At 40.5% G+C, this 21,339-nt stretch overlaps 1 protein-coding gene across 2 annotated transcripts; it reads right to left on the reverse strand.

Annotated features, from left to right (window-relative positions):
- Positions 1-700: 700 nt before the first annotated feature.
- On the reverse strand, positions 701-18,416 carry LOC311127269 (dihydroorotate dehydrogenase (quinone), mitochondrial-like). 2 transcript variants are annotated; one of them, XM_084159072.1, is made up of 9 exons: positions 18,329-18,416; positions 17,662-17,871; positions 17,144-17,343; positions 5,717-5,799; positions 3,872-4,059; positions 3,256-3,369; positions 2,178-2,331; positions 1,883-2,042; positions 701-1,773 (listed from the first exon to the last, which is right to left on the reverse strand). In XM_084159072.1, exons 1-9 carry the CDS (start codon positions 18,344-18,346, stop codon positions 1,680-1,682), a joined length of 1,221 nt encoding a protein of 406 aa, XP_084015198.1. In that variant the 5' UTR covers positions 18,347-18,416; the 3' UTR covers positions 701-1,679. The 2 variants fall into 2 exon arrangements, with proteins under 2 accessions (XP_084015198.1, XP_084015199.1); XM_084159073.1 differs by having other exon boundaries at positions 18,259-18,379.
- Positions 18,417-21,339: the final 2,923 nt, after the last annotated feature.

The following is a 21,339-nucleotide window of genomic DNA, read 5'->3' on the forward strand; positions in this document are numbered from 1 at the left end:
CTAAGAATAACATTTATTTACCCACAATGCTACAGTACAGTGCCTCTGAGTTAAGCCAGGCTGATATCTAATCACGAGCCATGGGTTGTTGCCGATGCCCACAGCCTATATACTGCAGAGATGCAGTTCAGTTAAGGAGAAGACAAAGGCCATTTTTATAAGCATTACAATTCCCCTATATCAATCCTCTCTTATCAAAACCCAGCAGTCAGACCAGACATTCAGTCAACATGGATATCAGAGGAAGTAAGATTGCTTTTGTGCCTGCTTGAATTCTCATGATCCCTTTGGAAGGACTCAACATAAAGAACAGTAACTTCTTTACCCTAGGAATATATCAAACTCACTCAGGAGAGTAGCGGTGAGAGGATATTCTGACATGGGAAAATATGTACAATGGACAAACTCTGGCAGAAACATTTGCTCAGGGGGTGGTGAGTGAGTAACCTCTACTGAAGGAGAGCTATAATGCCATACAGGGTTTACACAAGGCCTTAAGGGCCATGAAGTGGATAATCTCTAAAGAGGTCAACTGCCAAGACACCAGATGTTGGCAGGGGAGAAGAAGTACAAGCGAGGTTCTGAGAATGACAGGAGTACCAACAGGTTCTGATAGACTCTCAATAAGACCGACCAGGATTATGATGATCAATTACAGCATTTCCCGTACCACCCAAAAACATGCACAGTCAAGACATAATAATTGAAATGGACATTTATTATTGCCTGAGGCGTGTGCTCGAAGGTTCATGTATATGGTTTAATGTATATGACTTAACATACATAAAGTACCCCCTTGACATTACACTCATAACAGGAGGCATTACAATTCAATTCAGCGTACGCAACAGGTCAGGAATTGGACAAAGAACCATCAGTGCAACCTCTTGGACTTGGCTCTCTTTGTCACTGACCTCTGAAGCTTATTCTGGTACACTTCTCATCAGTTACACTGCTATACTGCTGAGAGTTAAGGCGGTTTTTACCATCTTACAGTGTGATCATGTGTATTTAAAGCCTTCTGACACTAAGCCAGTAATTGTGCTATTGCCCTTTCTTTAAATGTCAAAGCTGTTATATTTCCTCAGTGTTTAACTGACTACTGCCGCAAGGTTAAATGGTAATTGTCAGGTAATTGTCATTCCGCTCATTGCTAGGTGATTTCTAATTTCAGATGAGGTCTCCATTATGTGGGTAGCAGTTCAGCGATTTACAAGGGACTTGCAGTTAAGCACTTTGAATGGAAACCAAGTTCTTTGTGAACAAATGTTCAATTTCTATATTCACATAGTTACATAAATAGCAGCACACAGTATTTCTAAATAGAGCACACATTATATTAACATCATTTTAAAAACATTCGATTTTTATTTTACATACATTACACATGACAATGTGACTGCTAGTGTCAAAATACTGTCAGCACTTTGGTGTCATTTGGTACTTAACCATTCTTACGGTTACATTGCCCAATAACCAACAGATCCAGTAAGAACCGTGAAATGGGGCAGGTTCCCAATACTGCTGTTACTGCCATACTATTTGAGTGCAAAGATATCATTCTAGCCAGTCGTTACAAGCAACTTCATGTACTATAGACTTCAAGTAAAGGCAGGAAGTTGACAAAGGCATCAGTCTGTATGGTAGTCAATCTAACCTGTAGAGCCGACTGATCCTGATCATTGTCCCTCTCTAGACTGTTGTTGAAATCTCCCGTCAGCACCTCTATGGTCAGCTCCAACAGCATCCGATATGCTTGCAAATCCTTGTTCTCTGTAAAACATAGGATAACGTCAGAATACGACAAATACAAGCAATTTGACTAGATGAAACTACATATTAAGTCACGCAGTAAAAAAAACACATGCAAGTTCACACTTACTTTAAAAGCTGTTCTAGTTCCCTTTTGATTTTGGTGACAACTGGTGGACCCTGATAGGTTAAAGCGGTGTACAACTGGACCAATGAGGCTCCAGCACAGATCTTGTCCAGGGCATCTTGTCCACTGGCTACACCCCCAACTCCAATGATTGGCACCTTACCTTCAATGAGAAAGAGCAATACTGGGTGAATAAAGAGAACATTCTATACACCCCAGCCCACAATCAATCAATCAATCAATCAGGCCAGTATCAGCTGCAGCAGTGTTATGATGATCCTTCACAGAGCCTACCTACCTTTTGTCAAGCTGTACATCTCTCTCACAGTGCGTGTAGAGAGCTCCTTGATGGGCTGGCCGCTCAACCCTCCCACCTCTTTACTCTGGGGGTCCTGTAGGGTCTCAGGCCTGGATACTGTGGTGTTGGACACCAACAGCCCATCCACACCAAGCTAAAACACAAACCATGATTACCTATTTGACATTACCCCATAACACCACATCAAACAAATTTAGGCAATCCAATCATTGAGAATTAAGATGAACAAATCCTAACTTTCTTTTTTCATGATACAGACACTTGTAATCTGTTTAAAAGTGAGTCCTGTATTCTATTGGAGTTAGTGTAGCATTCTAATTGTTCCAGGCACACTTGAACGAATACACTCAGGCTGCGTTAAGACAGGCAGCCCAATTCTGATATTTTTTTCACTAATTGGTCTTTTGACCAATCAGATTAGCTCTGAAAAAGATTGGCTGTGAAAAGATCGGATGTGATTGGTCAAAAGACCAATTAGTGGGAAAAATATCAACATTTGGCCATCGATGTTGGGACACAGCTCACCAATGGACTGTCTGACACAGATTTACCGTAACGTATCTAATACTCTTCAAATATTTGCTGTGCTTTCTATCGGTCTCCCTTTTCCCATTTGGAGTCTGTCCGCTTCCATGAACACAGAAAAACAGAAACACTCCTCCAGTCCCCTTAACATAGAGAGTGGAGAGGAGGCAACACTAATGCATTCAAATCAATTTGGTGATATGTCCTCTGCTGGCTAAGACCCACGGCAGCAGGACTGCTCTGATGACGCCTACAGAACACAAGCTGACTACGTGAGTGGGGTGAGAAGTGTGGCAAGGAAGATGAGCAAACAGGAGAAACACGGATGACCAAAGTAAGCAGCCCCAAGTCATTGGGGGCTATATACTGTAGGTTAAGGCTTGGTGAGTAGGCTACATAGAGAGGCCCACAGGATCACACTGACCCCTGTGTGGCTAGGCCTCTGACTGACCCCTGTGTGGCTAGGCCTCTGACTGACCCCTGTGTGGCTAGGCCTCTGACTGACCCCTGTGTGTCTAGGCCTCTGACTGACCTCTGTGACCACATCAGCAATGTCCTGCTTATCCTGGTCGGTGAGGTCAGGGGCGATCTTTACCAGTACAGGTGGCCTGCTCCCCCCCTGTAGGGCATCACGCTCCTTCAGCACCTGGATGGGAGAGGGAGAACAGGGGGGAAGACAGGAGGGTACAGGGATATATACATGAGCCACCACAGACACACAATCAATTATAACCATCACATCCACACAGGTCAATGAGATGTGACAATGTACAGCACAACATGAAGACCAAACAACGGCAATACACCTAAGCAGTTTTCTCTAAGGTTATTCGTGTTCAATCCAAACAGTGCTGTGCTTGCTTGCTTGTGTGATGTGTATGTTGTCTAAATGGGAAGTCAATTATCTTTTGACATAGAAATCCATATTAAAACATCACCAGCTATGTCAATAAAGTTGAACTGAACAGAAACACCAGACTTCAATAAAGGAAAAGTTGCAACAACATGCTCTCTGGAAAGCCAATGATACATACACTACAAACATAAAATAAATACAATTTATGATATCACATTTGAGTGTGACATCCTGGTTAAATAAAATATAAATAAATCATATCTAGGTCAGTCAAACATTGCCAGCCACTGACCTTGTACAGCAGTTTTCGCAGTTCCCCTTTCCCCTGCAGGTCCCTGAGGCCTGGGGTGTTGGGGCTGCTCACGTTCACCACCAGGTAATCAGCCAGCGGGCCCAGCGCCCGCACCCCCTCCTGGTAGTCTGCCACTGCATCCTGGGACAGCTTGTTCTTTCCCAGGTTGATGCCCAGGGGCAGGCCAGCTAAAAACACACAGACAGCAGGATATATTCCAGTTGAGTCCCTGGGAGAGGTTAAGGTCAGAACGTAAATAGAATGCATGGGAGTGAATTAAGAGAAAACAGACAGGCCGCAAGCGTCAACTGCGTCACGAGCGTATAGCGCATCAAATTACGCCTTGATCACATCGACATTGCGTTTTGGTACGCCAGAAGTCCATTAATTTCCAATGGAACACTGTGTTCGCCTGTGCAGCATTGAGTTGCAGAGGCAGTTGCAGTACGTTCTGTGTGGTGCATAAGTTGGATTTATCGAACGTATGCATCAAACTGTATGTGTAGACGGCTTGACAGAAATGGTAGCAGAAGGTGAATGTTGAACTTTTGTTGCACACATATCCAGATGATGCTGCGTACCATTGTGCGCAATAACGCTGTCGGTGTGATCGAGACGTTAGGAAGCAAGAACATTTTTCTCGCGTCTACGCAGAACAATGCTGGTAAAATGAGCTGATAAATTGTCAAAAAATAGACTGTTGGTGCATTGTTACCTCTGGAATTGTGAAATGTATAGTTAAAAAGTGTCTATTTAGTGTTCATAAGTTTAACTGCAAGCCAACATTATGTAGGCCTATAGGCTAGTCCTTATGAAAAACGGTGTAGCAATGCATGAACGCAATGACATTCTACATTTATAAACTGGATTGTGTTTCTGAATTATATATCTCGTTGTCAATGTCATATCTTGACAGTATCACCGTTGTTGCTTACAGCTGATTGGATTGAAATACAGTTCAAACAATGTGCATGGTTAGTGAGTGCCTTAGTTCAAATTAATTAAATCTGTTCGTTTGTAGAAAGGGAATTCTAGGTATTGTTATGATCTTCCCTACTTTGCTAAGTAAAGTTGTATGGTTAAAAAGTAAATTGGTTGTAGGCTATGGTTTATCTGACAAATAGACTACCTATTTGAAAACAATACAGCAGTCTACCTGTTTTGATTTAGATCATGGGCATATAGTCCAGGCTACTATGGCTGGAAAACTTGAGGAATGAGGTAACTAAGATTTCAAGAGAGTATACAACTGTTTATAATCGCTTTCCATGACAAATACGGCTTAATAACTGGTTTACGGTACGTGGTCTATGTGAATTAATGCTTGCTGTTCTCGCACGCGCAAATTCACGCCGTTGACGGACATCACCCCGTGTGATTTTGGCTTAATGTCACAATCTAAATCAGTGGGGACATTTTGTTACTAATGCTCTATTTTACTGAAAATATGGCAAATTGAATTAAATCAAACTTGAAACTTGAACCAAATGCTCTTCATTAAAGATATAAAGCAATGTTTTAAAAATACAACAGTCAAAATGTTTTGTCGATAACACTTGACAAAAACATTTCAGTTGTTTGCTTTTTGTCTGTCAATACAAGACTGTATAGGCTAGTACTGTTCCGACTTGGATAATCATTTGTAAGCGTTTACTAGCTCCTCTGCTAGAGTGTGATTGGTATTAGGAACGTCTCTGAGCCTGGGGAAAGATAATGTCCATATAAAATAGGGGCAGAGGATTAGTGTAGTGTAATTGGCTGTGTGCCCCTGAGACATTTATCAGCGCGCTGTCAAACCTATCAGTCTGACAGACAGGACAGAAACATGAGTTGTCTCTCTAGTACCTTTAGTCAGCTCTACCTGGGTGCCTTCTCTTGCCTTTAGTCTCTCCTGTGCTGCTGCAAGACCAAAGCTGTTGAACCCATATCTGAAACATACCCACAACATAATCAAGAGGTTAAGTTTATGTAATACACAAAATGCCATACATGTCAAAAAAGCAACTATCAGCAATTTAGGATCCATTCCTTTATCATGCCATTATGATACAGTATGTGTTTATCCCTGACTGTCAAGAGTGCATATTCAATTCATTTGATTACTAAAATCCATGATACATGAAATCCAGATGTGTTTTTTGGCAAAATAATTTCAGTCAGTGGAGTAAAACTTTAATAAACAACACCATAATGAAATGAGGCCTTTATTTCATGCTCTTCTTATGCACTCTTTTTGACTTTAACTTCTGGGAAGCTGTGTTGTTGTACACCGAGTAGTCAAAGAAGAACTCTGGCATATTAATATATGAGAGGTTTGTTAGTCTGAGCACCTCACATACCTGCATATGGTCCATGCTAAATTGAATTAATCATATTGATTCTAGCCTAATATACGAATGCTTATTCTCATTTACTGACTACATGACATCAAAGAAAAACAACGTGGCTACATCCACAGTGAGCTCCAAAAGTATTAGGACAGTGACAAATGTGTTGCTGTATTGGCTCAGTACTCCTGCACTTTTGATTTGAAATGATACAATGACAATGATGTTAAAGTGCAGACTCAGCTTTAGTTTGAGGGTATTTTCATCCATATCGGGTGAACCATTTAGAAATTACAGCACTTTTTGTATAAAAGTATTGGGACAAATTCACTTATATGTGTATTAAAGTAGTAAAGAGTTAAGTATTTGGTCCCATATTCATAGCACGCAATGACTACATCAAGCTTGTGACTCCACAAATTTGTTGGATGCATTTGCTGTTCAGATGATTCTTTGCCGAATAGAAATGAATGGTAAATAATGTATTGTGTCATTTGAGTCACTTTTATTGTAAATAAGAATATAATATGTTTTTAAACACTTCTACATTAATGTGGATGCTACCATGATTACGGAAAATCCTGAATGAATTGTGAATAATGATGAGTGATTCATATCATACCGCCAAGACATGCTATTCTCTCACCATTACAATAACAGGGGAGGTTAGCATTTAGTTTTTGGTGGTGGGGGGGATATGATACTGTATTTGTGCGTCTAACTTTCTCACTCATCATTATTCACAATTCATTCAGGATTATTGTTAGATTAATTTGGATTTTAAGAATAATGACTAAAAGATTTCACCCCAAATACAGTATAAATGTTAGAATTATCATGTAGTGTCAACCCACTAACAGAGGGGGCGGTACTAAACATTCAAGGGTGAAGGGGAAGGCGGAAACTGTTTAGAAAAGCCACCTAAAGGTGGGAGGAGTCAAGTTCAGGAGGTATAAAATCGTATGTTTGTGTTTTTGGCGTCAGAGCTCTCCATGAATAAATATACAGATAATACCTTGAATCATTGATGATTAAAACCAGAGCCTTACAACCTCTGGTAATGATTCAAGCTTAGGTTGAATTAGAGATAGAAATTCACATGACAGATTGGTCCTTTGAGCGGAGCTTAAATACGTCTTTATCGTTCTAAGGACACCGAATCCGTGCACGGCCGGGTGATTGCATCCGTGGAGAATAGTCCTGGCCTTCGACGTTAAGGTTATAAACAAGCCGGTGATTACTCTTATGAACGATAAAGACGTTAACGAGTTTGAAAAAGCATTTAAATCCAAACTGCAAGGAAAAGGTCAGTAATTTTTATTCATGGATTTTGGTGAAATGATTTGAACTTGTATGAGAATAGTAATTCTTGTGGAGGGCAGAGAATAGTTACCAAAATCTCAAAGGAAGTAATAATTATTACGAAACGGGGAGGGTCCGCAATTGACCCTAGGTAAATAGCTATTACCAGAATAATCTAGTCCGAAATGACAAGGGGTGAAAGGCCATCACCAATGTAAACTAGTTTTTATTGAGACTGTACTGGGTACAGTGCTACGATAAACAGGGAAAGGGATGATTTTTGTCGTGTGCTATGGATACATAAAACAGGTCAAAAGTCGCGTATACGACTGGGGATTTGCTAGAACTCTGTGTGTTTCATGAAACTAGAGCAGTTACGACCTCTAGGTTACAAATAGGTTTAGCAAATGACTGTATAATGTTGTGTACGTGTGAGACTTGAGAATCCATCAGTATACGTGATAATTGTTTCAAGGAAGGAGCTAAAAAAAAAATTGGTCGCGTGAGAAAAAATGGTTATCGACCCCTTTCATGAAACCGGAGTTTTAAATAAAAAACTCTGGGTTAGGGGTTAAATAATTTTAAATGGTTAATTACAAAAGCAGATCATACATTGGCTCAAGAGACGCACTAAAATAATAGCTCCTAGAAGAATAATTCTGGGAATTATTACTAAAGGGGGGATTTTTATTTTTCCACCATGGGAAATAAATCTTCTAAAGAGGTCCGAGAATTAACGGGGATCGAAGAAATATGTTTTATGGATCCATTTGGGAGAAGAGGTATGAATTTATTGGGCATCTCGAAGTAAAAAGTTAGAAGTTATATGATTAGGCAGATGCATATAAAATGAATTTGAAAAAACAGCGAAAGGAGGGGCTAGAGAGAGCAAGTGTTTTTTTAAGCGCGAAAGTGCTTTAACGGTAACAAAGGAATATTTAACCATCGTGACTGCAGGGGTAAAGAAAAGGAATAGGACAGTCAATTTTTTGGTTCAACGGGTAAAATGTTTGAAAAAATGATTGGTGTCAATTAAGAATTGGCTAAAAACACCACAAAGCGATTATTTGAGAGGTACCTATAAAATTCCAACAATGCATATGTATGAACTTTCACACTCAAACGTAGACGTACGTCATGAGTGAGAAAGTAGAGAATATTTACATTTGCATTTTTGGTCATTTGGCAGACGCTCTGGTCCGGAGCGACTTGCAGAACCAATAGAGGGTTGCATTGAACTATTATGTTGTGTTGGGCATTTGAATGGCATAAGGTGAAATATGTGTGTATGAGGGAATTCAACGGCTGGGATGAATGGTAACCGGATACTACTTAGTATTTGGTTGGTTAATGCTAAAGGGAAGATTTGGAGCGTGGTTGGGGGTTAAAAACTCACTTATTCAATAGGGAATGGGTGGAGAGAGAGAGAGTTTTTACGTGTATTAAAAGTTGCATAAGATAGCTTTAGTATTCTAGATAGGTCTATGAAAACATGTTACAAGTACGAATGACATTATGGAATATCATCCTTAAGTGTATGCTTATCAACGATATCAAGTATTTGTTTTATTGATTAGGGCCGAATCAGAGAGAACAGTTGAAGAAATTGGATGGCGAACTGAAGTAGCGATAGAGCTGTGAGGGTTGAGTTGAGGACAAGGAGAATGATTTGTGGCTCTGGTTGGCGGGAAAAGTGGAGGTCGGGAGACTTTACTGAGAGGAAGTGCTTTGATGAATTCAAATGGTTATTACTTTATTGTATAGGTTGAGTAACACCAGTGGTGGATGAAAATAAATGGTGGATTCTAAAAAATAATTTGGTTTCGTTATGTGAACAATGGGATATCGTTTTTACTATTAGGATGATGGATTGAAAAAACATTGGTTATAAGTACACAGTTTAAGGAGGAGAGAATAAAATAAATGGAGAGAAGGCAACTGTTTAGGGTTGAAAAACAAGCAGGAGAAGATGAGACAACAAGCAGTTTTACAGAAGGAAATTACAGAACTCAGGGAGAGTAGAGAGGAAATACACAGTTTAAGGGGATGACCAGTACCCTTTGATAGCCTTGCCGAACCCAAGGGCTGGGGAGGAGCAAGCACCAGACACACTGGATGTATATAGGGCGTGGACACAGCGAGATGTAGTTAGAGCTATAGAGGGTGTAGTACACCCTAAAACAGGAATAAAGGGGTTCAGGAGGGATTTGGAGAGTCTAGCAGCAAGCTTTAAGCTAAACACAGGGGAAATTGAGAGAGCAGTCAGAACCCTAGTTGGGAAAGATTGGGCAGCTGTTCGGGGGCAGTGGGTTTCAGGGGATGCCAATGGAGCAGTCCTACCATGGGCAAATGATGGGCAATATGTTGGGAAAATAACTGAGTTGTGTAATAATTTAAGGGAACATTACCAACGACATGCTGACTTCTCCAAAGTACATGAATGTAAACAGGAAGACAGTGGCCAAGTGGCATACCTGAGCCTCCCCAGGGACAGGGAAATATATAATATAATAATGATGTGCCATTTGGCAGATGCTTTTATCCAAAGCGACTTACGGTCATGCGTGCATAAAATTTTTTGTGTGTGGGTGGTCCCGGGGATCGAGCCCACTGCCTTGGCGTTACAAGCGCCGTGCTCTACCAGCATGAGCTACAGAGGACCACGAAATGACCAGAAATAAGCAGGAATATTAAGAGGACTTTAGTGGGATGGGGAACTACTTCGTTAGCCGAGGTCAAGAGAGATGCAATCCATCATGAGCGGAATAGTAGACAGGATAGAGTAAGAAAAAGAACATACGGGAGCTGAGTATTTAATGGCCACTAGGGGAAATAGCTGGTAGAGGTAGAACTCCAGAATAGAAGGGGAGAGAGATTTTCTTAGGGGGTGGATCAAATAATTGATAATGGATCATTTGAAATGAGATCACATGTAGCAGATTTAGAGTAATCAATTAAATAATCATTGTATACTCGAGGAATTTTGAGTGATTTTATGGATTAGTTATAAGGAATTAAATTGATACAAACATTATTCATGGGTTAGGACTGGGGATATCTGTATCATGTTTTGTATGTACTACCATCTTTAGATTACGGATGGTAATTGAAGGTTAACAAAATGTATAACCAGGAGAAAGAGATTAGCTTATCTCATTGGAATATTGCTCAGGGCAAGGGGGAGCAGTAGTGAAGTTAGGCAGTATTTAGGTCATAAGAGGGAGCTACCAAATTAAGTTGAGCCTAACTATCTTTGATTGTTATTTTTCAATTGGGTTTTTCAAATAAAAAAAACACACCCAGCATGATGTTTATAAAGGGTTGTTATGTTGAATTTAGGGGATTTTCAACAGTTCATGGAACAGTTTTTTTGGGGATATTTGAACCTAAATTAATGGAATAAGCTGCAGTAATCAGAGGAATGTACAATCTAAGGCGAGACAACTATTGCCTTGATCATTGATTTAGCAATAGGATCAGGTAGATAGGGACTAGAGAAAAAAAAAATTAGATGAAGAATGATGAGCTTTTTGGTAAGGATAGACTGCTGTAAAGCTTGGGTACTCCATTATGTACTGCATACGGGTAAATTAAGTGATCTTATCTATGGGAAGGCAATGGCGGCCCATGGTAAAATCATTGGGAACTCTAGGGAGGCATACATATATCAGGGATGTTACCCAAATGGTAGAGAGTAAAGAGGGATATGACATTGGTCGTGATTTAAAGATGATGGGTTTTTTTTTGGTGGGCTATTAGAGATAACTGGGTTAATCACGAACATAGAGGTTTTTATTCTTTGTTGCTAGGCAGAAGACTTAGGTGACCTAAATATGGACTTGTCATGTCCAACAATCAGTCTTCAGGTCAAGCCCGGGAGAGCCGGGGTAGAACAGAGGTTGAACTAAACATAAGTGTTTTTACAAGATAAGAGATTGATTGATTGGATTACTAATTGATTCTGAACTGAATGAAAGTCGAATTTAGCCGCCATAAAAGACAAAGGAAGTGGGAGGAGCAATAACGAAGCAAAAGACAATCTCAAAAATGAAAGGCTTGGCAATTGGTTGATAAATTACCTAAGGGAATGTTAGGTAGGTGGTAAATATTGACACATGAGCAGAACTATGTGTCAAGAGGGGGGAAGAGGCTAATTGTAGGATTAAATAATATACGAAGGAGAGGACAAAATACTTAAAAAAAAAAAAAATGTTTTAGATACAGTCTAAAAAGAGAATGCAGTCAGAAATTGTTAGATTAATCTGAACATGTGTGAAGATAGTTTATTAACCACACCCGTATGTCAGAGGTTTTGTGCCCCACAGGTGAACTAAAGGAGAAGGTAACCCACTATCTAACCAGGTGACTGGTGAGCATCCAGTCACTAGAAGGAAAACTGGAAGCAGGCCTGTTGGGAAGGGCCCTATCAGGTTATGTTGGTCACCGCCTTGGCCATTAGAATAGCAGAGAGAGGAACCTGGGTCCATGTTACCCACTGCAAGAAGGTAAGACCACATACAAGCACCACTTAGCACACGCAGAGTTGGCGAGCAGAACTGGGCCACAGGGTCCGGGGGTCACCTCTGTCAACGAAGATCTCCTACCCAGACCTATCATCACTGTAGTGTGTTCCTAGGGTGTGAGTATGGGGTGGTACCGAGCAGAAGGACTCAAGACAGGAGAGGGTTGGCGGTTTTTGGGAATATGGGTGACCCTGAGCTGCATCATAGTCTCGGCAATAGTCTTGGTATGTCAAGATCCACCACCACCTCGCACCAATTACGCTATGGCCTTACCATTATTAAGAAATAAAAGGGAAGCAACCCGACATACTGACCGTCAAGGACGAGTGATCTACAAAATAGGGGTCAGAGAAGGGTGGGGAGTAAGATTCAAAATTAGGATCAGGGATCTTATCAGGGCAGATAAGCAAGCAAGGTGGGATTATAAAATCCCATTGTATTTATGTTCAGCTCCCTCGGCGGATTGTTCCTGGGCTCAGGTATTTAGACATACTGGGGGACGGAGATATGAGACGGGGGGGGGCTGGACGTCCAGATGGAGGATAAGAAGGTATAACGACATCCCCACGGAGATGGTAGTAACGATAGTAAAGGTCACTAAAGAGGACATGAAAATAACTTACTGGGCTTGCACGGACAAATACGGATGGGATACTTGTCTAAGATTACATTTGATGGAGTCAAAAGATATGGAAAGCACAGGTACTGTCATTAATCCACTAACAGCAATAGACCGAGTAAATCAGTCAAGGGATGACGGAGTCAATTCGACTAACCCGTCCACTATGAAAGATTTTCTCCTCCAAGAATGGAACCAAGGGGAAGTGGAGGGGGTCCCTGATGAGAATCTGGTTAAAGTGGATGAAGTACACCGCTATAGGGCCTTGGGAGAGACCAATTGTTATGCATGCTCCATTGGGCGACCGACAATGTTGACCGCCCCAATGCCAAAGGCAATGTTTCCCTGTGTATTAGACCTGGGGTCCAATCAAAAAGAGCCAAATTGCACAGGGATTGGGCTGGCAAAATTGACATACTGGGCCAGCCCACCTAGATTCACTTTAACTCCTGGCGAATACCAGTGTTACAGACATAGAAATGGCACCCGTAACTTGGGTGATTTTGATGGCTGTAAGGAGATAATTAATGTGACTGATTTAGATAAGGAAGGGAGGAAAAAAAATTAGGAGCCTAACCATCCCTCTGACTGATGTGTGGTGAGAAAAAGAAATATAGGTCAGGAAGGAAATAGCCCAATTTGGATAGATGGTATAGGCATCCCCAGGGGTGTTCCAGACGAATACAAAGCTATGAATCAAATATGGGAGAGTTTTACTACAACATTTTTCTGGTGGGTGACAAACAAAAATATGGATTGGATAAATTATATATATTACAACCAACAACGATTTATTGATCAGACTAGAGATGCAGTAAAGGGGATCTCTGAGCGATTATCCGCCATCCCGCTCATAACTTAGTAGAGGTTGGTTCTAGATCAGGCAGAAAGGGCCGGTGTCTATAGAAAGATAAGCCATTGTTGCACATTTATCCCTAACAACACCACACTGGATGGGACAGTCACCAGAGCTCTTACAGAATTAACTGCACTAAGTGAAGGATGAACTGAACTCAGAAGTTAGTACATTGTGGATAGGGTGGTTTGATGAAATATTTGGTAAATGGAAAACCCTAGCAGCCACCATCTTAGGAGCGGTCAGTGTTTGTATGGGTATTCTTGTATTATGTGGTTGTTGTCTTGTTCCCTGTGTCCGAGGATTGGTGAGTCAGGTGTTGGTGAAATGCAGTATCTAAACAATGATGAGAGATGGACTGACTCCGGACTCTGACCAGGGGAATGTGAAAAACTATCCTCCAGGCTTGGTGGATGACGAGGATTTGGACCCTGAAAGACCGCAATTGGATGAAATGTTTATTAGTTCTGATGTGATCTCTGAGATTAATCATGCTTGTAAAATACATTTATCCTGAATGTGGGAATATTTAGTCAAAGGGGTGGATTGTTAGATTAATTTGGATTTTAAGAATAATGACTAAAGGATTTCACCCCAAATACAGTATAAATGTTAGAATTATCATGTAGTGTCAACCCACTAACAGAGGGGGCGGTACTAAACATTCAAGGGTGAAGGGGAAGGCGGAAACTGTTTAGAAAAGCCACCTAAAGGTGGGAGGAGTCAAGTTCAGGAGGTATAAAATCGTATGTTTGTGTTTTTGGCGTCAGAGCTCTCCATGAATAAATATACAGATAATACTTGTGGGTTGTGGACCTTGAATCATTGATGATTAAAACTAGAGCCTTACAACCTCTGGTAATGATTCAAGCTTAGGTTGAATTAGAGATAGAAATTCACATGACAATTATCCGTAATCATGGTAGGATCCACATTAATGTAGAAGTGTTTAGAAACATATTCTATTCTTATTTACAATAAAATTTACCAAAATGAGACAATACATTATTTACCATTCATTTCTATTGGGCACAAAATAATCTGAAACAACCAAAACAAACAGCAAATGGATCCAACAAATTTGTAGAGTCACAAGCTTGATATAGTCATTGTGTGCTATGAATATGGGATCAAATACTAAACTTTTTACTACTTTAATATACATACTGTAAGTGAATTTGTCCCAATACGTTTGGTCCCCTAAAATGGGGAAACTACGTACAGAAAGTGCTGTAATTTCTAAACGGTTCACCTGATATGGACGAAAATACCCTCAAATTAAAGCTGACAGTCTGCACTTTAACCACATAGTCATTGTCCCAATACAGAGCCTAAACAACAACACAATTGTCATTGTCCTAATACTTTTGGAGCTCACTGTATTAACCCAACTACACTATCGGTCAAAGGTTTTAGAACACCTACTCATTCAAGGGGTTCTTTATTTTTACTATTTTCTACATTTTAGAATAACAGTGAAGACATCAAAACTATGACATAACATATATGGAATCATGTAGTAACCAAAAAAGTGTTAAACAAATCCAAATATATTTTAAATTTGAGATTCTTCAAATAGCCACCCTTTGCTTTGGTGACAGCTTTGCACACTCTTGGCATTCTCTCAACCAGCTTCATGAGGTAGTCACCTGGAATGCATTTCAATTAACAGGTGGCCTTCTTAAAAGTTAATTTGTGGAATTTATTTCCTTCTTAATGCGTTTGAGTCAATCAGTTGTGTTGTGACAAGGTAGGGGGGTATAAAGAAGATAGCCCTATTTCGTAAAAGAGCAAGTCCATATTATGGCAAGAACAGCTCAAATAAGCAGAGAAACGACAGTCCATCATTACTTTAAGACATGAAGGTCAATCAATACGGAAAATGTCAAAAACGTTTAATGTTTCTTCAAGTGATTTTCCTGGCCTCCCGAGTGGCGCAGCAGTCTAAGGCACTGCATCTTAGTGCTAGAGGCGTCACTACAGACCCTGGTTCGATTCCAGGCTGTATCACAATCCGGCTGTGATTGGGAGTCCCATAGGGCAGCGCACAAGTTGTCCGGGGTAGGCCATCATTGTAAATAAGTATTTGTTCTTAACTGACTTGCATAGTTAAATAATAATAATAAATGCAGTCGCAAAAGCCATCAAGCACTATGATGAAACTGGCTCTCATGAGGACCGCGACAAGAATGGAACACCCAGTTACCTCGGCTGCAGAGGATAAGTTCATTAGAGTTACCAGCCTCAGAAATTGCAGCCCAAATAAATGCTTCACAAAGTTCAAGTAACAGACACATCTCAACATCAACTGTTTAGAGGAGATTGTGTGAATCAGGCCTTCATGGTTGAATTGCTGCAAAGAAACCACTACTAAAGAATACCAAGAAGAAGAGACTTGCTTGGGCCAAGAAACACCAGCAATGGAAATTTGTCCTTTGGTCTGGAGTCCAAATTGGAGATTTTTGGTTCCAACCGCCGTGTCTTTGTGAGACGCGGTGTGGGTGAACGGATGATCTCCGCATGTGTATTTCCCACCCCACCATAAAGCATGGAGGAGGTGTTATGGTGTGGGGGTGCTTTGCTGGTGACACTGTCTGTGATTTATTTAGAATTCAAGGCACACTTAACCAGCATGGCTACCACAGTATTCTGCAGCGATACGCCACCCCATCTGGTTTGGGCTTAGTGAGACTATCATTTGTTTTTCAACAGGACAATGACCCAACACACCTCCAGGCTGTGTAAGGGCTATTTTACCAAGAAGGAGAGTGATGGAGTGCTGCATCAGATGACCTGGCCTCCACAATCCCCCGACCTCAACCCAATTGAGATGGTTTGGGATGAGTCGGACGGCAGAGTGAAGGAAAAGCAGCCAACAAGTGCTCAGCATATGTGGGAACTCCTTCAAGACTGTTGGAAAAGCATTCCAGGTGAAGCTGGTTGAGAGAATGCCAAGAGTGTGCAAAGCTGTCATCAAGGCAAACGGTGGCTATTTGAAGAATCTCAAATATAAAATATTTGTTTAACACTTTTATTCTACAATGTAGAAAATAGTAAAAATAAAGAAAAACCCTTGAATGAGTAGGTGTTCTAAAACTTTTGACCGGTAGTGTATGTTGTTGTGCTAGGGCAGTGTCAACGTCAGTCAGCCTGTTTAGAATTTGCTATTCAAAACACTTAAGAAAATTACAGAAAATTATCGCTCCCATCCCTGAAGAAAATGGGATGGTTCAGATTTTTTTTCCCCAGTGGTTTGCTCTTAAATGTTTAGAACGATGTCAAGCAAGCATAGACAGCCATGACAACATGCAGACTTCTTTACTGTGTAACAATTATTTACAAATACCTGATTTACGTTTGGATCTGGGCTGCTTTTTCTTGAGCTTAGGATGAACTTCTCTGACAACCAATATGTCCTTTCATATACGCAAAGTACTGTGTTCTAACAACTCATGAATATGTATAACCATGCCATGGCATCTCATTTCACAGCACCTTTCAGAGTATGAAAGCGAGCGCAAGGAGGTGGCAGTGTAACACCCTGATAACAACACAGAATTCACAAGCTAAAAACATTTGTCTATAATGAATGACAGTCAGCCATGCCATGGTTCAGTAGCCATGTCTTATTCATTCAAACCGTACCGGTTGATGACCGCCTGGTCAGTGGTCAGTCTGAACACACGTGGTTTGGGGTTCCCCTCCTGGGGTTTGGGGGTGATGGTCCCCACCTCCACGAAGCCAAAGCCTAGTCTATACAGCCCGTCAACAGCCTCCCCATGCTTGTCAAATCCTGCTGCTATCCCTATGGGGTTCTTGAACTTAAGGCCCATGACGTTCACTTCCTGGAGATAAGAATTAACAACACCAGGTATAAATGTTGCCTAAATTCCATGGAAGTACACAGTGACCAAAAGAACAGTCACAACTTAGATTAAAAAGGTTTAAAATTAGATTTGACTAGCTAGTTGAGTTATGAGACAGTGGGAGTGAAGGTAATCTCAAACAAAGCATACATTCCGTTCTAATCTTACACCAGCACAAAGGCAATTCAGTGTAAGTGAGGAGTCAAAACAGGAATGAACCTAGCCAGGTCAAACCAGCCCGAACATAGCAAAATCAGTTTGCATGCCAGGCTAGAGGACACCTCCTTCCACACTAACCAGTGATGCTGGGTCCTGGTAGTGGTTCTGAGGCACCAGACCCAGGCCGATGAACCTCACAGCCATGACATGGGCTGTCTCTGCTCCCATAATCCTCTGCAGCAAGGGCATGAGCTGGTTGGCGTAGAAGCGCTCATCTCCCACAGCGGTAAGGTAGGAGACAAACAGGACGCTGCCGGACCCTATGATCTTCACTGCGTCCTTCAGACGCTGCAAACAAAAAATTAAACAATGTGATGGGAATAAACTGAAATATGATGTTTACTACTTGGCATACTGTTGTTGAAGCACATCAGGTGAAATTGCAATAATTGTTCAATCACTAGATGAGGGAGAGTGAACCAGAATACCCAGAGAGACTACCACCTTTTAACAACCCATGCGTACAACCCAGTGGGTATAATTCAGCATGCCTGAGTCTGTCTAGTCATTCAGCATCCAGCAAACAGTTAACTAGCTTATCACTTAACAAAGAGTAGTTACATGAACAAGCTAACTAGCCACAGGGTAGCAAGCAAAGTTAGCAAGCTCACTTCATTCAACAACACTCTGATTGTAGTAGCTAACGTGAAGTGGCTACTGTCCAGTTTCGCTTACCAAATAGTCAAAACATTGTTCATGACAAATACAAACGATTAAAACATCACTGTTTCATCAATGATGTTACCTTCAGCTGTCCCGCCATGGATGTTATATCACTTTGAAAATGTCTGGAAGCATTTCTCTCACATTGCCGAGAATCACTTCCTGAATGTAATCTCGCGATAGTTCAAAGGCAGCTCTGAAAATGTCAAATAAGAGTTAAATAATAATAATATGCCATTTAGCAGACGCTTTTATCCAAAGCGACTTACAGTCATGTGTGAATACATTTTTACGTATGGGTGGTCCCGGGGATCGAACCCACTACTCTGGCGTTACAAGCGTCATGCTCTGCCAATTGAGCTACAGAGGACCACAATGATGAGTTCAATGATGATTCTGCATAATAAACATTACAATTTGTTATGATGAATATAACAAATTAATATGAATATGACAAAGGACTCATTAGTAACTCTAGTAATTCTCTGCATAAATGTGCACAAATAAGATAAAATAAAATGGACGATTAAAATTAAAGGATAGCGTATGAGCCTAAATTAATTTCATAAACCAATTGAAAACCAAAGATGTATTGTTACAACCCTGTTCAATGTCAATATTAGGCTACATCAAATTGACTTGTAAAGTGGAGTAGATTGGGAAAGGTTTTTCTTCAACATTTCTGCCCTTGAGTGACGTAAAGGCACTTTTTCACTTTGCATGTTGTTTGAGTGTCTGCAGTGATTTTCCTAATGTAGTAAGAGTGTATTCACCGTTTTTCTAAAGAAAGCTTTCTAATTTCCATAAGATGGGCAGTGTGCCTTTCTTCTGAGAGCAGTACTTGTTGCAGTTTGTAGGCTACCATAGCTCTACCACCTATAATGGATTTATTCATACAAGCCTCTTTCTTTTTGTGGATTTCTGTTGGGATTGTATCTACCGTCAGTACACCATGCAGTGAAGATGATGCAGATAATGCCACTTCTATAGAATTCAAACATGTGTTCAGGAATATGGCCTATGAGTTTTCTCAAAAGCCAAAGAGTTGGTCTCAAGCCCAGGAGTCCTGCAAGGAGCGAGGAGGGAAACTTCTGAGGGCCCTGAACTGCAAGACTAAGAGCTTTCTTCAGGACTTCTCAAAAGAGAGACACACAGAGAACCTCACTTGGTGGGTGGCTACGGGGGTGTTAGGGCAGTACCAGGGGCCGGTGATTGGTGAGTAAAAATACTGGTAAACCACTAGAAAACCACTCTATACTATGGTTCCAGGCTGCACCCTTTCTTTTGCAGAGGTTTTGTTTGACACTGATTTCTCTATAGCTCTAATTGAAAAATTACTGGGCAATCTGCTGTAGCTACATATATTTTTGGACTTATAATAATAATATGCCATTTAGCAGACGCTTTTATCCAAAGCGAATTACAGTCATGCGTGCATAAATTTTTGTGTATGGGTGGTCCCGGGGATCGAACCCACTACCTTGGCGTTACAAGCGCCGTGCTCTACCAGTTGAGCTACAGAGGACCACATAAATTATAAATTAATTATATGTATCCATTGATTCTTGAAGAATATGACTTATAAATGCCTCATGAGCTCAGTTCAAGTGTCGTACCCCTATCAAAACCCAAAATATAAGCTTGTTTTACTCCAATGTTTGTAAACAAACTAAATGTAAAACAAAACACTGTATAGCCTCAAAACATGTTTAAAACTATAACGTTGATATCATGGATGGCCAGTCCTTGTGTTCATAGGCCTGTCTATGAATTTGACAGTGGTTACCCACTGGACACAGATATCAGTTCCGCGTCAAGTTTTGATTTACATTTGGTTGAGTTGTCAACTTACATGAATTCAACATGAAATCAAAAGAAAAATGTCACCATGTCATTGAGTTTATATTAAAAGTTGGGTGAAAAAAATGACAAAATGCCCTTACGTTGATGACTTTTTAAATAATCTAATCAGTTTTTCACATTGATTCAACTTCATCACCTTGAATTTTTTTTTTGAAATTATGTGGGAACAACATAGATTCAACCAGTTTTTGCCCAGTGGGTACATTTCTCTAGCCCCATCCCTCAGCTTTTTAGTGAAACAGTGGCGGGGATTACGCTTTGTTATTGTTTCAACTGCTGATTGCCGGTTTAAGCTCTCTGTGAACCATGAGAATTGAATTGAATTTGTAAGTGGTGATCCCACTGGCTATAAGGTGAATGCACCTATTTGTAAGTCGCTCTGGATAAGAGCGTCTGCTAAATGACGTAAATGTAAATGTAATTAAATGCTAAAGTTTAGTAATCATAATTAAGCCACTGCTTATGGTCATAAAGGAATTTCTGAGCTGTACAGAGGCACTTTGTAAATGACAAGCATGTCTTAACTGGAAACTCTGACAGCTACCATGTGAGAAGCACATGTCTTCACTATTGACAGATTATCAGTATCAAATGATATCAGCGAAATCCATTATTTTCATAAGCTCATATAATATAACATATTTCCACCATAGTCTTGGAACATAGCCATAGGGTAAGCTTAGAACCAAGCTTTCACACTTGATCCATCAGCTATAATATAAGGACATTTTAAATAATACATTGTTGTTGGAAAACAGAATATTAAAATAACAGTATTATAAGGAAAACAGTACATTTCATAGCTTTTCAAATAATTGTTTCATGTGTATGTGGTGTATAATGCTACAGGAGAGAATGGTCCTTTTAAGGGGAATGGGAGTACCCCGCTCCTCTGCACATATGTGATGATGGATCCCTTTCAGCTGGTGACCTCAACCAACTGCAGTGCCCAGCGTGGATACCTCTGCACCCTGGGTACAACACCTTCAGTAACCCCATTTTAACATGCCTTAAAAATATATAGTGTGTCCTGATTCTTATTGTAAACAGATATGTTGCAACGTTTTCTTTCCTTATTTAGTGTAGAGGCCTCAATGATATCCTGCATGAAATTTGTGCTTGTTCTACAGATTTGAATTTCTCTTCAAATGCATCAAAGAGTATGGTAAGTGGCTTTTATTAGTGGGCTTTATCCGTTGTTGTAATCCTATGGTGCAGTGCCAGTAAAGG

This window comes from Coregonus lavaretus (assembly GCF_964263955.1).
Source record: "Coregonus lavaretus genome assembly, chromosome: 4".
Taxonomy (NCBI): domain Eukaryota; kingdom Metazoa; phylum Chordata; class Actinopteri; order Salmoniformes; family Salmonidae; genus Coregonus; species Coregonus lavaretus.

What these genes read in the sequence shown, in the direction of transcription:
- LOC311127269 (XM_084159072.1), bottom strand. An exon ending in ACCAGGACCCAGCATCACTG is followed by an intron (nt 17,344 to 17,661) that starts GTTAGTGTGGAA and finishes TCTTATCTCCAG; the next exon opens with GAAGTGAACGTCATGGGCCT. An exon ending in GACCAGGCGGTCATCAACCG is followed by an intron (nt 5,800 to 17,143) that starts GTACGGTTTGAA and finishes GGTATGTTTCAG; the next exon opens with ATATGGGTTCAACAGCTTTG.